The 14,171-nt window shown below is 40.9% G+C and overlaps 1 protein-coding gene across 1 annotated transcript; it reads left to right on the plus strand.

Moving 5' to 3' along the window:
* The first annotated feature begins 8,770 nt into the window (after window positions 1-8,770).
* On the plus strand, window positions 8,771-9,462 carry LOC124129026 (perlucin-like). The gene has a single exon (XM_046492490.2). It carries the CDS (start codon window positions 8,864-8,866, stop codon window positions 9,353-9,355), a length of 492 nt encoding a protein of 163 aa, XP_046348446.2. The 5' UTR covers window positions 8,771-8,863; the 3' UTR covers window positions 9,356-9,462.
* The last annotated feature ends 4,709 nt before the right edge of the window (window positions 9,463-14,171 follow it).

Consider the following 14,171-nt stretch of genomic DNA (forward strand, 5'->3'; position numbering starts at 1 on the left):
ACAGAAAAAACAGCCATGACGTCAAAAGCAGTGTTGTTATTTTGGGGCTATTGCATTACATTTGATGATGAGGCTAGTACTTTATTAATAATGATGCAACAGTAGTCAAATTACACTTACTCAATCAGGAGAATGTTGGAATCTAAGGACTAAGTTATAGGTTAGATAGGGCCATCCATTTCTCTATTACCTCTTTTTATGAAGTACGATTTCATCATTTCTTATGGGGTTTTTTTTATAACTAAACGTATAGTTTCAATATCGACATTTGTGTTGGAATAGTTTCGTGAAAAAAACAACACGAAAATATATCCTTACCCACAGCTAATTCTCACCAAGTGACCTGTGTTACAACAAACTAGTGCTAAGCATAGCGGAGTTATGCCCCCTTTTCTTTGTACGTGTGTAACCTCTCTGTCGCCCTTTGACGTCATAGAGAAAAATCAGTTTTCGTCATTTACGGCATGCTAGTTTTGGCATTGAATGTGTGTCGTTATACATACGCATAAATCTCCATTAGATAAATAGTTATATCGTTCAGATATAAGGCAGTATTTTGTTCGCTCACAGTTTCCGTAAAGCTTCTAAATAAAAACAATCGTCGCACAGTACTTTTATCGGTGTACGATAAAAAGCGGAGAAATTTATTGTTTTTCAACGCAGAATAAATTCTCGGACAATTAGAGGTTTTAAAACCGGTTTAATATTTGCAGTTAAATTAACACCATCAAATAGGAAATTTAATATTCCCCACGTCTGCGTAATTTTATAGCCAGAGGTAGATCCAGTGCCGCGCAAGGGCAATTCTCGCACAACCTTCACTTTTCCGATCTTAGGAAAATGTGCGTCAGAAAAATACCCTCGGCATCCAGAGGGTTAACGTCGCGTCCACGATTATTGCACTTATATAGCGACGTGCATGTGTGTGTGTGTGTGTGTGTGTGTGTGTGTGTGTGTGCTTGTACTTGTCCGGACCGATTTATAGTGCTAGCCTACTGAGATACCATGCCGCAGTTTAACATGAATACCCCACTCAGACACAGTATACTGACTCCGAGCCGACCAGTCCTTGTTTTCGCCCCTTTATGCCGAGCGCCAGACAGGGTAACAACAAGTACCATCTTTTGACATCTTTTGTATCGGAAATGTTCACTTTGATTGATCTGGTAGTGCAGTCGTGAACAAACAACTCCCGAAACGGTGCCACAAAATACGTTTCGAAGGGGACACTGATGGCACAACCGGATCATCCCAAGTAACTTCAGATAGTTTAAACCGACTTCATTTCACCACGCTTATCCATTTACGTTAAATCAAATTGAAAGTTACGAAAGTGGTCGGGTGCGTCACGCACATGGGGACCCTCAATCTATTGATCGGTAGTCGTACATTGTAAATGGATATAGCTCGATTATATAGTGTCTGTAGAAGCTCTATGCATAACCTATATAGCGTGCAAACCGAATTTGATGCGTGTGACTATCTTGCTTGGTTAAATAAAGTGTTTGTAAATATCTCTCGCTCTCATGAGATTGCTTCAGTTCTACCTTGTAGTTGCAAAATGAATGACGTCTCATGATTTTTGTTATGAATGAAAAAAGTAGTCCCGCTGTGACAGAGGTCACGGTTATCCAATCAAAACGAATAAAACAAGGTCAACCTTGTACGACACACTTGTGACGTGCGGATTTGCATAGAATACTAAACGAGCTCCCGTGTAACACCAATTTTATGAAACGAGTGAATAGTTCTGGTATCTCACGAGCGAAAGCGAGTTTAATAATTTATTTATTACTTGCCATTTATAAAGTCTCTAAGGGTTGTTTGGACAAGGAATATGCATGAATTTCGCTAAATGCCCAGTGCATGGCGATACACGTGAGCAGAAAGGGAATTCCCTCGCATGTAATATTAAGATTCCCCGACATTCCGTAGTTATAAAAGTAGTCCGCTTCGGTGGGCGCGACTTAATTGTTTACATTGGGAAATGAATGCAATAACACGTGACCAATTCAGCTAATCAGAATGCAGGAATATCAATGAACACAAGGAAACTTTAATTATTACACAATGTGTAATACAACTACAGAGATTACTACACGAGTGTCTGTCAGATACCATTTATCTTACAATGAGTTGTTTCAAAACGTATCTTACGAGTGAAAGCGAGTTAGATATGTTTTTAAACAACGAGTTGTAAGATAAATGGTATCTAACAGACACTCGTGTAGTAAACTGGTTTTTACATACCCTAAAATAGCAACAATTTAGGATCGAATCGATGCATATTTCGTCTATTCTCGTCTCAGCGGCGCATTAACATATCACACAACGTTTATGAATGAGTGACGTCACTCGGCCTACTGTTTACAGCTCATACCTAGTGTGACCCTCCACCAAAAAGGTTTCAGCCATATCTGTGCATAACCCATGCCATAACGATAATGCAAAATAGATAACATCAAAGAATATTTATAAAACCATGAAGTTGTAACGCAGATGTAGAAGAATCTACGTCTCGCAAGTGAAACAAATTTAAAAGTGTGACGTCATTAGTATGTCACACTTTTAAATTTGTTTCACTTGCGAGACGTAGATTCTTCTAGTTTGCATTATCGTTATGGCATGTGCTTGCCGACACCTCCGCTAAAGATGTTACTAAGGTTTCGGTGTTATGAGGATGAAATGTGACTGTAGTTGTTGACACTCTGCATGTTACGATGATCGGAAATTTGCATAATATGCTAGGGAGGAATATTTTCATCAGACAGTTTTTGGACAAGGATTTTTCTTGCTGAATGGTTAGCGAGTTTCCTGTTTTGGAAGCCGGCATTTTGGGACATTCGTCTCATGATAGAACTGAGTTTATTTACACCAACTGGCTGCCGCTAAAACCAGGGGAATTTGCTCGATGCTTCCTTGGTATTGGTAGCTATATAGAAAGGTGTGTCTGGACCGGTGTACCCTGCAGGACGCAAGCTTGAGTACAGCTTGTAGTAGGGGCGGTCGGGTAACCTAGTGGTTAAAGCGTTCACTCGTCACGCCGAAGACCCGGGTTCGATTCCCGACATGGGTACATTGTGTGAAGCCCATTTCTGGTGTCCCCCGCCGTGATATTGCTGGAATATTGCTAAAAGCGGCGTATTCACTCACAGCTTCTAGATGAAAACCGGGCAACGCTCATCATTTATCGCCCAAGCTTTGGGGTGGATGTTTCGGAAAGGCAAAGGATTATCCCCTTGACATGTTTTAGACTGCCTCTGTGATTTCAAGAAATTCCCTACCTCGGAGTCAGTTTTAAGTGCAACATCGCCCCATTTCACGCCAGTGTGGGGTTTGACACTACGGATCCCAAAATGAGCTGTGTTGTCCCACACATGGTGTTTAAAATGGATTCAGGGTCGTGAGGACCAAGTTGGTTTGTTTAATAGAGTTTGTTAATATGATCGTCAGTGAGGGATACAGCAAGGCGAGGTAAGTTACCCATACCTTCACTCTTTAGATCTTTTTGTTTTGTTTTGATGACAGTGTTCAGCTTGTCGAATACGCGATCATTAATCAGCGATGAACGGTAGCGCTGTGACGTAAGATGTCTGTCAAAACTTGACAACATTCCGCGAACTGTAGATGGTTCGTAATTGCTACCATCTTCCTTCCTGAGATTGATAAAAAATGTACATAAAATGTCACAAAGTTCTGCTGGTGGGATGAATTCGATAGGGCGTGTGTCGCCATTTGCACTCATGAACCCCTGCAGACGTTTCATGTTGTACATTGTTTTACGAAGTGTTTTTGGTTCTGATTATCATGAACGAATTTGAAAATTTGCCAATATCCGAATGATCATACAGTTGCTCAGGGGATGGATCTTTGATTTTAGAATCGTCATGTTCATGAGTGAAAAAGTCATCCCTCATCAGTTCATCATTCAAATCACTAGGCAAATCGATCTCACCGTGGACAGGCACTGACGTCACCGTGTCAGGTAATTTGGCAAGCCGATACCTTGAAACTTGTCGCATCTCTCCAGTATAAGTGCGAACGTTGTACATCTTGTATGTCCCAAGGGAGCCACAATGGATATAACCCGCCCTTTGTCTTTACCGTCGATCTTCACATAATCGTTTACACAAATATTACTGATTGTTGAACCCATTTTGAAGTCGTGACTACAAGCCTAGCGGCAGCAATCACAATAGCAGACGATAAACGGAATAGGAAAAGAAAAATAGATAAATGTTTTTATTTATTCTATGTTTGTTTTATTGCATAAATACTTGCTTTCCATACAATCGCGAAAATAACAAGTGGGTAACAGGTAGGTATCAAGGGGCCTGGCATGACTAACACGTCTGCAATCGACTAAAGCACGAGTAACTTATCAATGAATTACTATAAGGAAAGTAGTCCGTCATAATCTGGCTACTCCATGATGATGACCTGAGGTCAATCACGGGCCTGGAATTCAATCTCACACATATGTTTGATACCAGTTATCTCAAATGGGTTTCTCACCCACAGGTGTGTAAGAAGTATGTTTATTAAACGGGTGATCACTTCACCAAGTAATAAACGCAAGTCTATGTTAAAGTATGTGAGCTGCGATAATTTTGTGGAAAGGACACCTGAATTCTAAAAGTGGACCGTTGTATGGTATTAAATTCATACGTTTCAACTTTTGACGTGTTTGAAGTATTTTTCTGTTAAAATCAATTGGATTATGCCGTGGATTATGTGGGTGTCAGCCCTATTCACACTCTACAGTATAACTCTACAGTATAACTCTAAAAACGTTATAAATGGCAAGTAATTAATAAAATACTACACTCGCTCCCGTGTAAAACCAATTTTATGAAACTATTCACTCGTTTCATAAAATTGGTATCACACGGGAACTCGTTTATTATTCTTTATATCCTACCACTTGTATCTTCACCACGTGGGTAATAAAATGTATTACGTTATTCATCGTGCACCAACCGTCTGACGTCACATCTATATTTAAGGTTTGAACTTCTGAGTTCATTGGAGTATGGGCCTTCAGAGGGAGGGCCAAACTGTATGAACGTCGGAGCTTCCAAGTGAAGGTCAATACATATATTTTTTATTTTGAAGTCTTATGGTACAGATACCTCTTATTGCTTCAATCTATCAACATTGTTTTACGTTCATACGAGTACACAGTCGACCTCTAGCGACTTCCTGTTTATACATCCACCCACCTTACTAAACCCAGTTCCTTTTAATAGATTCAATTAATAAACAGAACACTATATTTGTCTTTAATAAAGTTGTGAAACTGCAGTTCACAAAACATAAAGAACAATTTTTAACAAACATTGGTGAATATGTAAAGCAGTTTGGCGGCGAAATCGCGCACCAATACAGTGTAGCAAGTACTTTGCAAATCGTGAGAGCAGTCGGGACAGAAGTTTGTTGTTTACTGCGTATTAAAGTTGAATTGGCAGTTGTGACATAAAGTTGCCGGGGTAATACCACGTGGGTAATAAAAGGTTGACCTTGTTTTATTCGTTTTGATTGGATAACCGTGACCTCTGTCACACCGGGACTACTTTTTTTCATTCATGAAAAATCGTGAGACGTCATTCATTTTGCAACTACAAGGCAGAACTGAAGCAATCTCATGTGAGCGAGAGATATTAACAAACACTTTATTAAACCAAACAAGATAGTCACACGCATCAAATTCGGTTTGCATCCTATATAAGTTATGCATTGAGCTTCCACAGACATTATATAATCGAGCTATATCCATTTACAATGTTCGACTACCGTTCAATAGTCCGAGGGTCCACATGAGCGTGACGCACCCAACCACTTTCGCAATTTCCAATTTGATTTAACGTAAAAGGATAAGCGTGGTGAAATGTAGTCAGTTAAAACTATCTTGACAGATATTTAGACTTACTTGTAATGATCCGGTTGTGCCATCAGTGTCCTCTTCGAAGCGTATTTTGTGGCACTGTTTCGGGAGTTGTTTGTTCACGACTGCACAACCAGATCACTCAAAGAGAACATTTCCGATACAAATCATTCGAATACTCCGTAGAAGTGTGCCTGACTTCTGATCATGTGGCCCAAAATATCCCAAAGGTGAACAATAACATTCCCTATCTCTTGTAAAACGCTTAGTAGATCACGGTTGTCTTTTCTTATTCCGGTGGTGACCTTGCCCTTCGTTCCAAGCTGTCACTGACATGCAAGCAGACTTGAGCGTGTTGATTTTCACGTCTTGAGCGTGTTGATTTTCACGTCGTCGGCAAGGGTTGTACAGTAAACATGAATGTCTTTGGCGAACACTCTGATTTCCCTCTTCCAAAATGGTACGGACATGATATAAATTCAGCTGATAGATCAAGGAAACCGAACCATTTTGAATGCACAGACGGGACCCCGGCAGTGTGAGTGGCCGACTGTTGTCCTGCGTACTTACAACATGGCGCTTGAAGTCTCATAAGTTGAAGAAATTCTTCCAAAAGGATCTTGAGCGTCGGTGCTGTTATGTTTTCGAATACAACTGCAGGCGCATGTTGTTAATGCGTATGCATAGAAATGTAAACAATGCCCATATTTGGGCATATATCAAAATTCATGCGCAACCAGATTTTGCAACCGGTTTCAGTTTGGTCTGTCAACGAACAAAAGCAATTATGTATTTACACTTACATGCATATTAAACGCGGGTAATAAATAAAATACCACACTCATTCTCGTTAGATACCATTTTTGCGTAACTCGTGAACTTTCTATGGTATCTAACGAGAATGAGTGTAGTATTCCACGTGTGACGTACGGATTTAGTATCTTACCACCTGTATCTTCACCACGTGGGTAATGAATATATCTACATTGTGACGTCATTGTTACCATGACCTCAAATCAAATGACATCATTGATGACTCTGCTGTTAAAGCTCTTAGCAGTACTTTTTACACTTAGACATTGCTTATTACTGTCTACAAACACAAAAACTGAAAAAGTTGAAATAATGATGTTGGATGATAAATAAGATCTCACTCTCGTGTCTTTTGATATCACCCTTGTGTCTCCTTGATAAAAGTGGAATAACTCCTCGGCAAGCCTCGGAGTCTTTCCACTTTTATCAACTCGTGTTGATATATTTGATATCAAAAGGCACTCGGGTGAGACTCTCTCTCTCTCTCTCTCTCTCTCTCTCTCTCTCTCTCTCTCTCTCTCATGGCGCTAAGGTTGTTTTGTACAACGGCATCCTGGAAGTCAATGGATCAATGGAGTACAACGCTATCTTTGCGACTGACGAACTGAGGTATTGCTCATCTGACGATGTAGTTATATAGATGGCGGGTACACAAGAGTGGTCTTGTACTAAATAAAATAATGTAACAATGCACACACAAAATGGTGACCTAAGAACTCAACGAACTGACTTTCATTTTCTGTCACAGGCTCCCCCCCCCAAAATTTATGTGTGTATATATAATTACATTTTCGTTGTGCTCATTGTAATCCCTGCATTCTGATTAGCGGAACTGGTGACTTTAATTTCCCAATGAATGTAAAACATTAAGCCACTCCCACCCAAGCGGACTACTTTAATTACTACGGAATGTCGAGGGAATTCCCCTGCTGCTCACGTTTATCGTCATGCACAGGACATTTAGCGAAATTCATGCATATTCATTGTTTGCGACTGTCGGCTGAGAAGGAATGAAACAGCAAACGTGCAGAATCTCTCGCCTGTTTGTTTCCGCTCACCTGGGTTCCACAGATTTAATGTCTTCAGGTTTCATTTCTCAACCGCATTTTTCTGTGTCCTCCTGTTCTCAAGGAAACCGATGTTTGAATCTGGCGGTAACTGAACTCATTTGAAACAACCGCCTTCTCCCGGACATGTTTGAAACAGTTCGTTAAATGTCTGATTGTTGCAGTTCTTCTCGACTTTTGCCTTGATTGACAGGTACTATGAACTTTGTTTTACTCTCCATTGATTGGCTACTGACTTTATGGGAGTGTCAAGGTATGTGCATATATTAAACAATCACCTGATTCATGTCAAGCCACAGTATGTATTTCTACACCTGGAATGTTTATCTATCGCATAATTTTTGTCTGCTGTTATATACGTCTATTGTAGATAACGCATTTATTATCGTTACCGAATTTAATTATAACGATTGACTGTGGGTTTTTTCCAGCTCATTGAGATGTGAATCGAAAAACCGATGTGCAATCTTTTGTAAGATCCTTCTGCGCGGATTCATACCGTTGGACATCAGTTATTTCGATTCATACCTCAATGAACTGAAAAAAAATCCGGTCAACCCTTAAGTGAAACCCACGAGGCGAGATGTTAATATAATATCTGTGTGTCTGTGTGTCTGTCAGCCTACTCCTTGAGAGAACAAACTGGAAACAGTTTTGTTGAATGCTTGCACTGTTCTTTTGTAACGCTGACATAGTTCAGAGGGTTTAACCTTGAGCAAAGAGTCAACTGTAGTTTACACGACCTGACACAGATTGTCCCACATGGTCTGTTTGTTACATGACAGCAGGGAAGTCTAAACCTAAGACAAACCATACATTACTTTCTGTAAATAACAATTGGATATTCAACGGAAATAAAATAAAGAACAGTTTCTTACAGTTAACATGTGTTTGAGAACTGTTTATGTGAAATGTGTATGTTGGTTAGGTCACAGAGTTTATCAGATTCTTACAGCGAGCCAAGCAAAAGCTGAGCTGCACCTATTTCAAAGGGGCCCAGTTATTCGATAAGATAAGTGTATGAATTGACGAACAGACTTTACCTTGGCACTACAGCATTCGCCGACCTCACAACTGTCTACGTCTTGTATTAAGTAGGATGTTCCCTCTAAACCTGCTGGTCTTGCTGTGTACAGTGGCTGGGTCTATTGCAGAATGTCCGTCTGGCTTTTTACGCCATGATGACTCCTGTTATGCACTTATTCTCATCAAAGCAAGCTGGGCAGAGGCTGCCGTGTATTGTCAAGCCGTCGGTGCCCATCTGGCGTATGTGGAAACAACATCAGAACAGACGTTCCTCGAGGGGTTCCTGCTAACATCATCGTCAAGTCTGAGTACCGGGTACGTGTGGTTGGGGGCCCTGGACTACCTCGTGAAGGGGGACTGGCAGTGGGGATTCAAGGGAGGCAAAGTTAGGCAGAAATGGTGGTCAGCTGGGTCGCCATCATACTCTTCCAAAAATGGTGAAAGCCAGGCATGTCTGACCTTGACGAGAAGTGTCGGCTTCAAGTGGAATGATGAATTCTGTGATGTTCGTCACAATTTCGTCTGTGAAATAGAGGCCACTGGATCTGAAAGTCTTGTCGGATAAATGTTCATCAAAGGTGACAATCTATTTCATAGACTTCTAAAGTATGTGTTTATTGACTCGTGATTCATTTTAAACATGTGTAAAATAAATTAAGTGATATACATTTGTAAAAGACTCCAATGATATAACCATGCACACTGGGCAGATACGCTTGTAGGGGACTTGGTTGATCGATTGGTGACCGGACGGGATGGATGTAGCTTGATTATTTATCGACAACATGTTACAGGAATAACACTAACTGCAGTGTAAAACACAATCAACACAAAATGTTTCGAGGTTGGGTTGGAGGGGGGATCCACCAGGTGTGGCTCAGATGAAGTGTACACATTCACAACTGTCTGAGCTTCTCAGAGGTGTTACCAGAATCTACATATCACACATCAAAGCCGTCACTGCCCAAAATCATGCTTCACTTTGATGTGGTTAGCCTGACAATTAACGATGGAGCAATGCGGTTGATGTTGCAGGAATGTCTTTTGTCAGCTGTCATGGCACACATGACACGTTCATATGTCGCCACTATTCCCTGCCCCTAGAGCCACTGAATCATAACAAATATGGTCTCCACTTTGCATCCCTTTCCTCAACTGATGCGGGACATGGGAGAAGGCATTTCAGGTATCCAAGACCCAAGACCAGAGAGTCGACGTTGGACACGTAGTTACACCATTTTTCTATGTGTTAGGAATTGTTTTCAGGTGCTTGCAACTTCATGATTTCAGTCGGTATGATCTAGTTACACATATCGCTCTATAGCACTGATTGGTTTATATTAATTTTATTAACAGACATAAAATGGAAGCAACATCCTTTTCTAGACGACATATTCTGGATCATAGTACGCCCTCGTTTGTTTCTCGGCAAACATCTCACTAACTACGCCTAACTACGAATGATGTATAAAACACCCACAACAGTTTGCATCCATTAAAGTGCTCCACGTTCATTATCTCTCGTTCGTTAGAATATACGTCATTTTAAAGCTTTTTTGTTGGGCGATTTGTCTTGATCAGTCTTGGATTACCATGATCAGACAGAGACTTAATATCTAATGTCACTCCTCTGACAAAGGCAGAGTCTGTTCCAACTAGTTCTCCTGGTATTCCAAAAACATTATACTGGTGGACTACCTCAAGGAAGGTCTAAACATGAACGGACAATAACATGCAAACCTGCTTAGTCAACAGCATGAAAATATCATGGCTAAACGTCATGGAAAACTTTCTTAAACACAAATCTGCACACAAAGTCAGCGAGCTAACCCACCCAGCCACCAAGGCTTCCATATTGTGCTAGCGATTAGATGCCTCACTCGGGCAATGTGGGTTTGAATCCCGGACGGGAGTCAGCCCAAAAAAGTACGAGAATCTGTACTTTACTAAGAAAATGTTATCCCAAATATATTATTTGTTACATTTGACCACTTTACAAATGGCATTGTGTATTCACAGAGTGGACTGTACGATCCAGACTCTACTATGAGCATGTGTTTGTTTATGAGCCACTATCAAATAGTGATGATACAAGTGACGATAAAAGTGATGATGCCAGGCGTTTGCAAAATCCGATGGAACCAATCAGTGGCACCCGTCACAAACATGTGTAAAGAAAAGTCAGTTATTCAGCTAAAACAAAATACAAGTCAAAACAGAGAATTGCATCAAAGATCCCTTTTGTCACTAATGCGTCACATTCTGTTTCGAAGATCAGTCAGTGCACTCACGAATGTCCTGAATTTTCACAGTCGAATGTCTTGAATGAAACAGTGTTAGAAAGAGGCAAAGGGGGGTGAGATTTTCCCACTAGACAAGTAGATAAGTCGTAAGTCGTAGAAGGCTTTCAATCGAACCCGTCTTGCTCTTTTATAATGAACATCCAATCTTCTAGAAACTGCTACATCGTGGCACAAAGGCGGGTAACCACTACCGAGGCTCGAGATTTTATGATCGCTGCGTAGTTCTGACATTATTAAACATCAGAAATAAACTTACAATCTATACATGACAATATGGAAACTTAAATTCTGAGAAATAAGAGCAGACAGCTTTTAACAGACACAGTCTTGTATCCAATCCTCTTTGGAAAGGATTTCAGGATTAGAGTCACATCGGCGTGCTTGAAATAAGAGATACAATCAATGAAGCAGTATATGGTAGGTTCTGTAACCTTCTTATGTTTGATGCTCTGCCAGATAGTTGTTGCAATAATCTGATCTGGAGAGCTCCACGTCACGGAGGTGTTTCTTGTCAATGTCATGTCAAAAGCCTTTATCTCCACAATTTGCAAATTGTAAGACAAAGCCTTCCATCACGCCCAACCAGTAAAACCTTGATAACTCGTCCTGGATATATTGTTTCATTACGATTTGACTTGACTCTTTATTGGCACCATGGCCTGTTATCAGCACTCCGCTTATATGAAGTACGACGAACTCGATATATTTGTTTGTTTGTTTGTTGTTTAACGCCGCACTCAGCAATATTCCAGCTATATGACGGCAATCTGTAAATAATCGAGTCTGGACCAGACAATCCAGTCCTTGACATCCTCATCCTCATTGATCTACGCAATTGGGATACAATGACATGCATCAACTAAGTGAGCAGCCTGACCACCCGATCCCGTTAGCCGCCTCTAACAACAAGCATAGTCTACCCCGGATTTTCACGGGTCCGATATATTTAAGATGGTCCCGAACTAAATAACTATAAAAGACCCATAAATACAGTAGGGTTGTGTTAATGCATTTCATACTGTCGCACTGAAACTATGAGCAAATGTACTGTTAAAGTACTGTACCACCACCGCACTTTGATCAAGTGCTACAGTTGCAATCAGCCCAGATACGTCACGTACGATAAGTCAGTCACTTCTGTGACAGGCGATACCAGTTAAATCATCTGGATAGTAGTGTCATTAAAAGAGATATATTGAATCAAATCACGTTAAATAGTCATACGATGTACATATCAACACCAATATAAAAGTAATATGTAATTATGTGCGTGGATGCATATCGAAATCGTTGTAAGCCGGACTCTAGCTGTGACGTCACAGTGGGGAGGTGAGTGCTTTTTTCGGTGTCTTCCTACTTTCCCAACATTGGTAGTGTATAACAACATCGGGAATAAGCGAGGGGTGTTGCCCACGATATCATTAGGTGTCTTCATAGTGGGCTTAGGTCAGATTGTTGGAGAAGTGATATAAGTCTTATAAAACTTGTTTAATACTAGTGCATTAATTTTATTACCAATGATTTAGAACATATAGATTACATAGATAACGTATATTATACATAAAATTTCTTATTCCTGGATGACGCAATTTTCGGTGTAGAATTGTTCTGTTATGATGAAGTCTAGGATTTTGTTGATGTTAGGGCGAGGACTGCCCGTGATGTGTGGTCAGTTTGTTGTGCCAGCCCTCAACATGGTTAGTTGTTCCTGGACCAACAGTGTTGTGGTGGTTCCGTGTACTGCGGCCAAGGTTGCCCTCTACCCAGTAGGCGGTGACGTCGTCGACAAGCCTCAACACTCTGGCGTCGTCAAGGGGAGCCTCATCTTATGCATTGAGCCACACGTCTTCGAGGTCGGCGACAGGGACTAGTGGCAAGGCGTTAGCTCTTCTGATCAGGATGTTGATGTCGTCGTCTCTGGTACAGTCAACTTGAAGGTCAAACTGCTCAGCACTGCGCCACTGCCCGTATTGGAGGAAACAGACTTTCAAAGTACAAGCAGCAAAAACTCTTCTGAAGGAATTCAGTGCAGCTGATTCAAAGTTAGTGCAGGCTGTGGTTGGTTCTAGGTTAATGATCATGTCGGCAGACTTCTGTTTCCAGATTGGAGTTGGTGGCAAAGACATCATCGTCTGAATGGATCAGGAAGTTGTCTTTGGAAACAGTGTTTGTGTTACATATCAGGCAGGTTGATGTCAGTGCGTTGTTTCGATGGAAGTGGAACATCTTTCCCTATGGATCTGTAGAGGGCAGAACCGAGACTAGTTTCCGGAATACGAGTAGGTTTTTAACGCTTTTTATTGACTTTAGAATTGTTATTCTTCAAGATACTTTAAAATATGCTTTATAAATGATCTAATCCCATATGTAGACTGTACATCTCCTGTAGTGGAACTCGGTTAACCCAAATCATATGTCACATTGCTTGTGGAACTTCTAGAGCTCACCGCCATTATTTATGTAGAGATATACACACTGGGCGCGCCAGAATCCTTGAGCGATCGAATCCCAGGTTCACCCTGGTTTTGGACATTGGCTAATCAGAACCGTACCTTGGTAGAACCTGCTGTGCAGTGTCCTCAGTCAAGTACTTTACTATGTTTACGAACAAATTCGTTATCAAGTTGTGTTCAGATATATAATATTTTAACATATTCTGAAACAGCAACTCACATTGTGTCCAGTTATCGTCACCAATCAGCACCACTGATTTGTTGTGTTTGTTTGTTTGTTGTTTAACGTTGAACTCAGCAATATTCCAGCTGTCTGACGGTGGTCGAGTCCGGGCCAGACAATCCAGTGATTGACACCATGAGCTTTGATCTAAGCAATTGAGATACGATTACATGCATCAACCAAGAGCTGACCCTATCCCGTTAGTCGCCTCTTACATAAAGCATGAGTTGCTGAAGACCAGTCCTAACCGGGATCTTCACAGGGCGCTGCTGTTGGTAGTTAGACACAGTTAGATAAAGTTAGACACAGTTGTGCACATGCAGGTTACATTGCAGACGTCCTATGCGTCGGACGTATATGACACTATCAGTTACGGGATATCACCATGAGCTAGTTAATAGT

This window comes from Haliotis rufescens, unplaced genomic scaffold (genome assembly GCF_023055435.1).
Source record: "Haliotis rufescens isolate VD_foot unplaced genomic scaffold, xgHalRufe1.0.p SCAF_50, whole genome shotgun sequence".
Classification (NCBI taxonomy): Eukaryota; Metazoa; Mollusca; class Gastropoda; order Lepetellida; family Haliotidae; genus Haliotis; species Haliotis rufescens.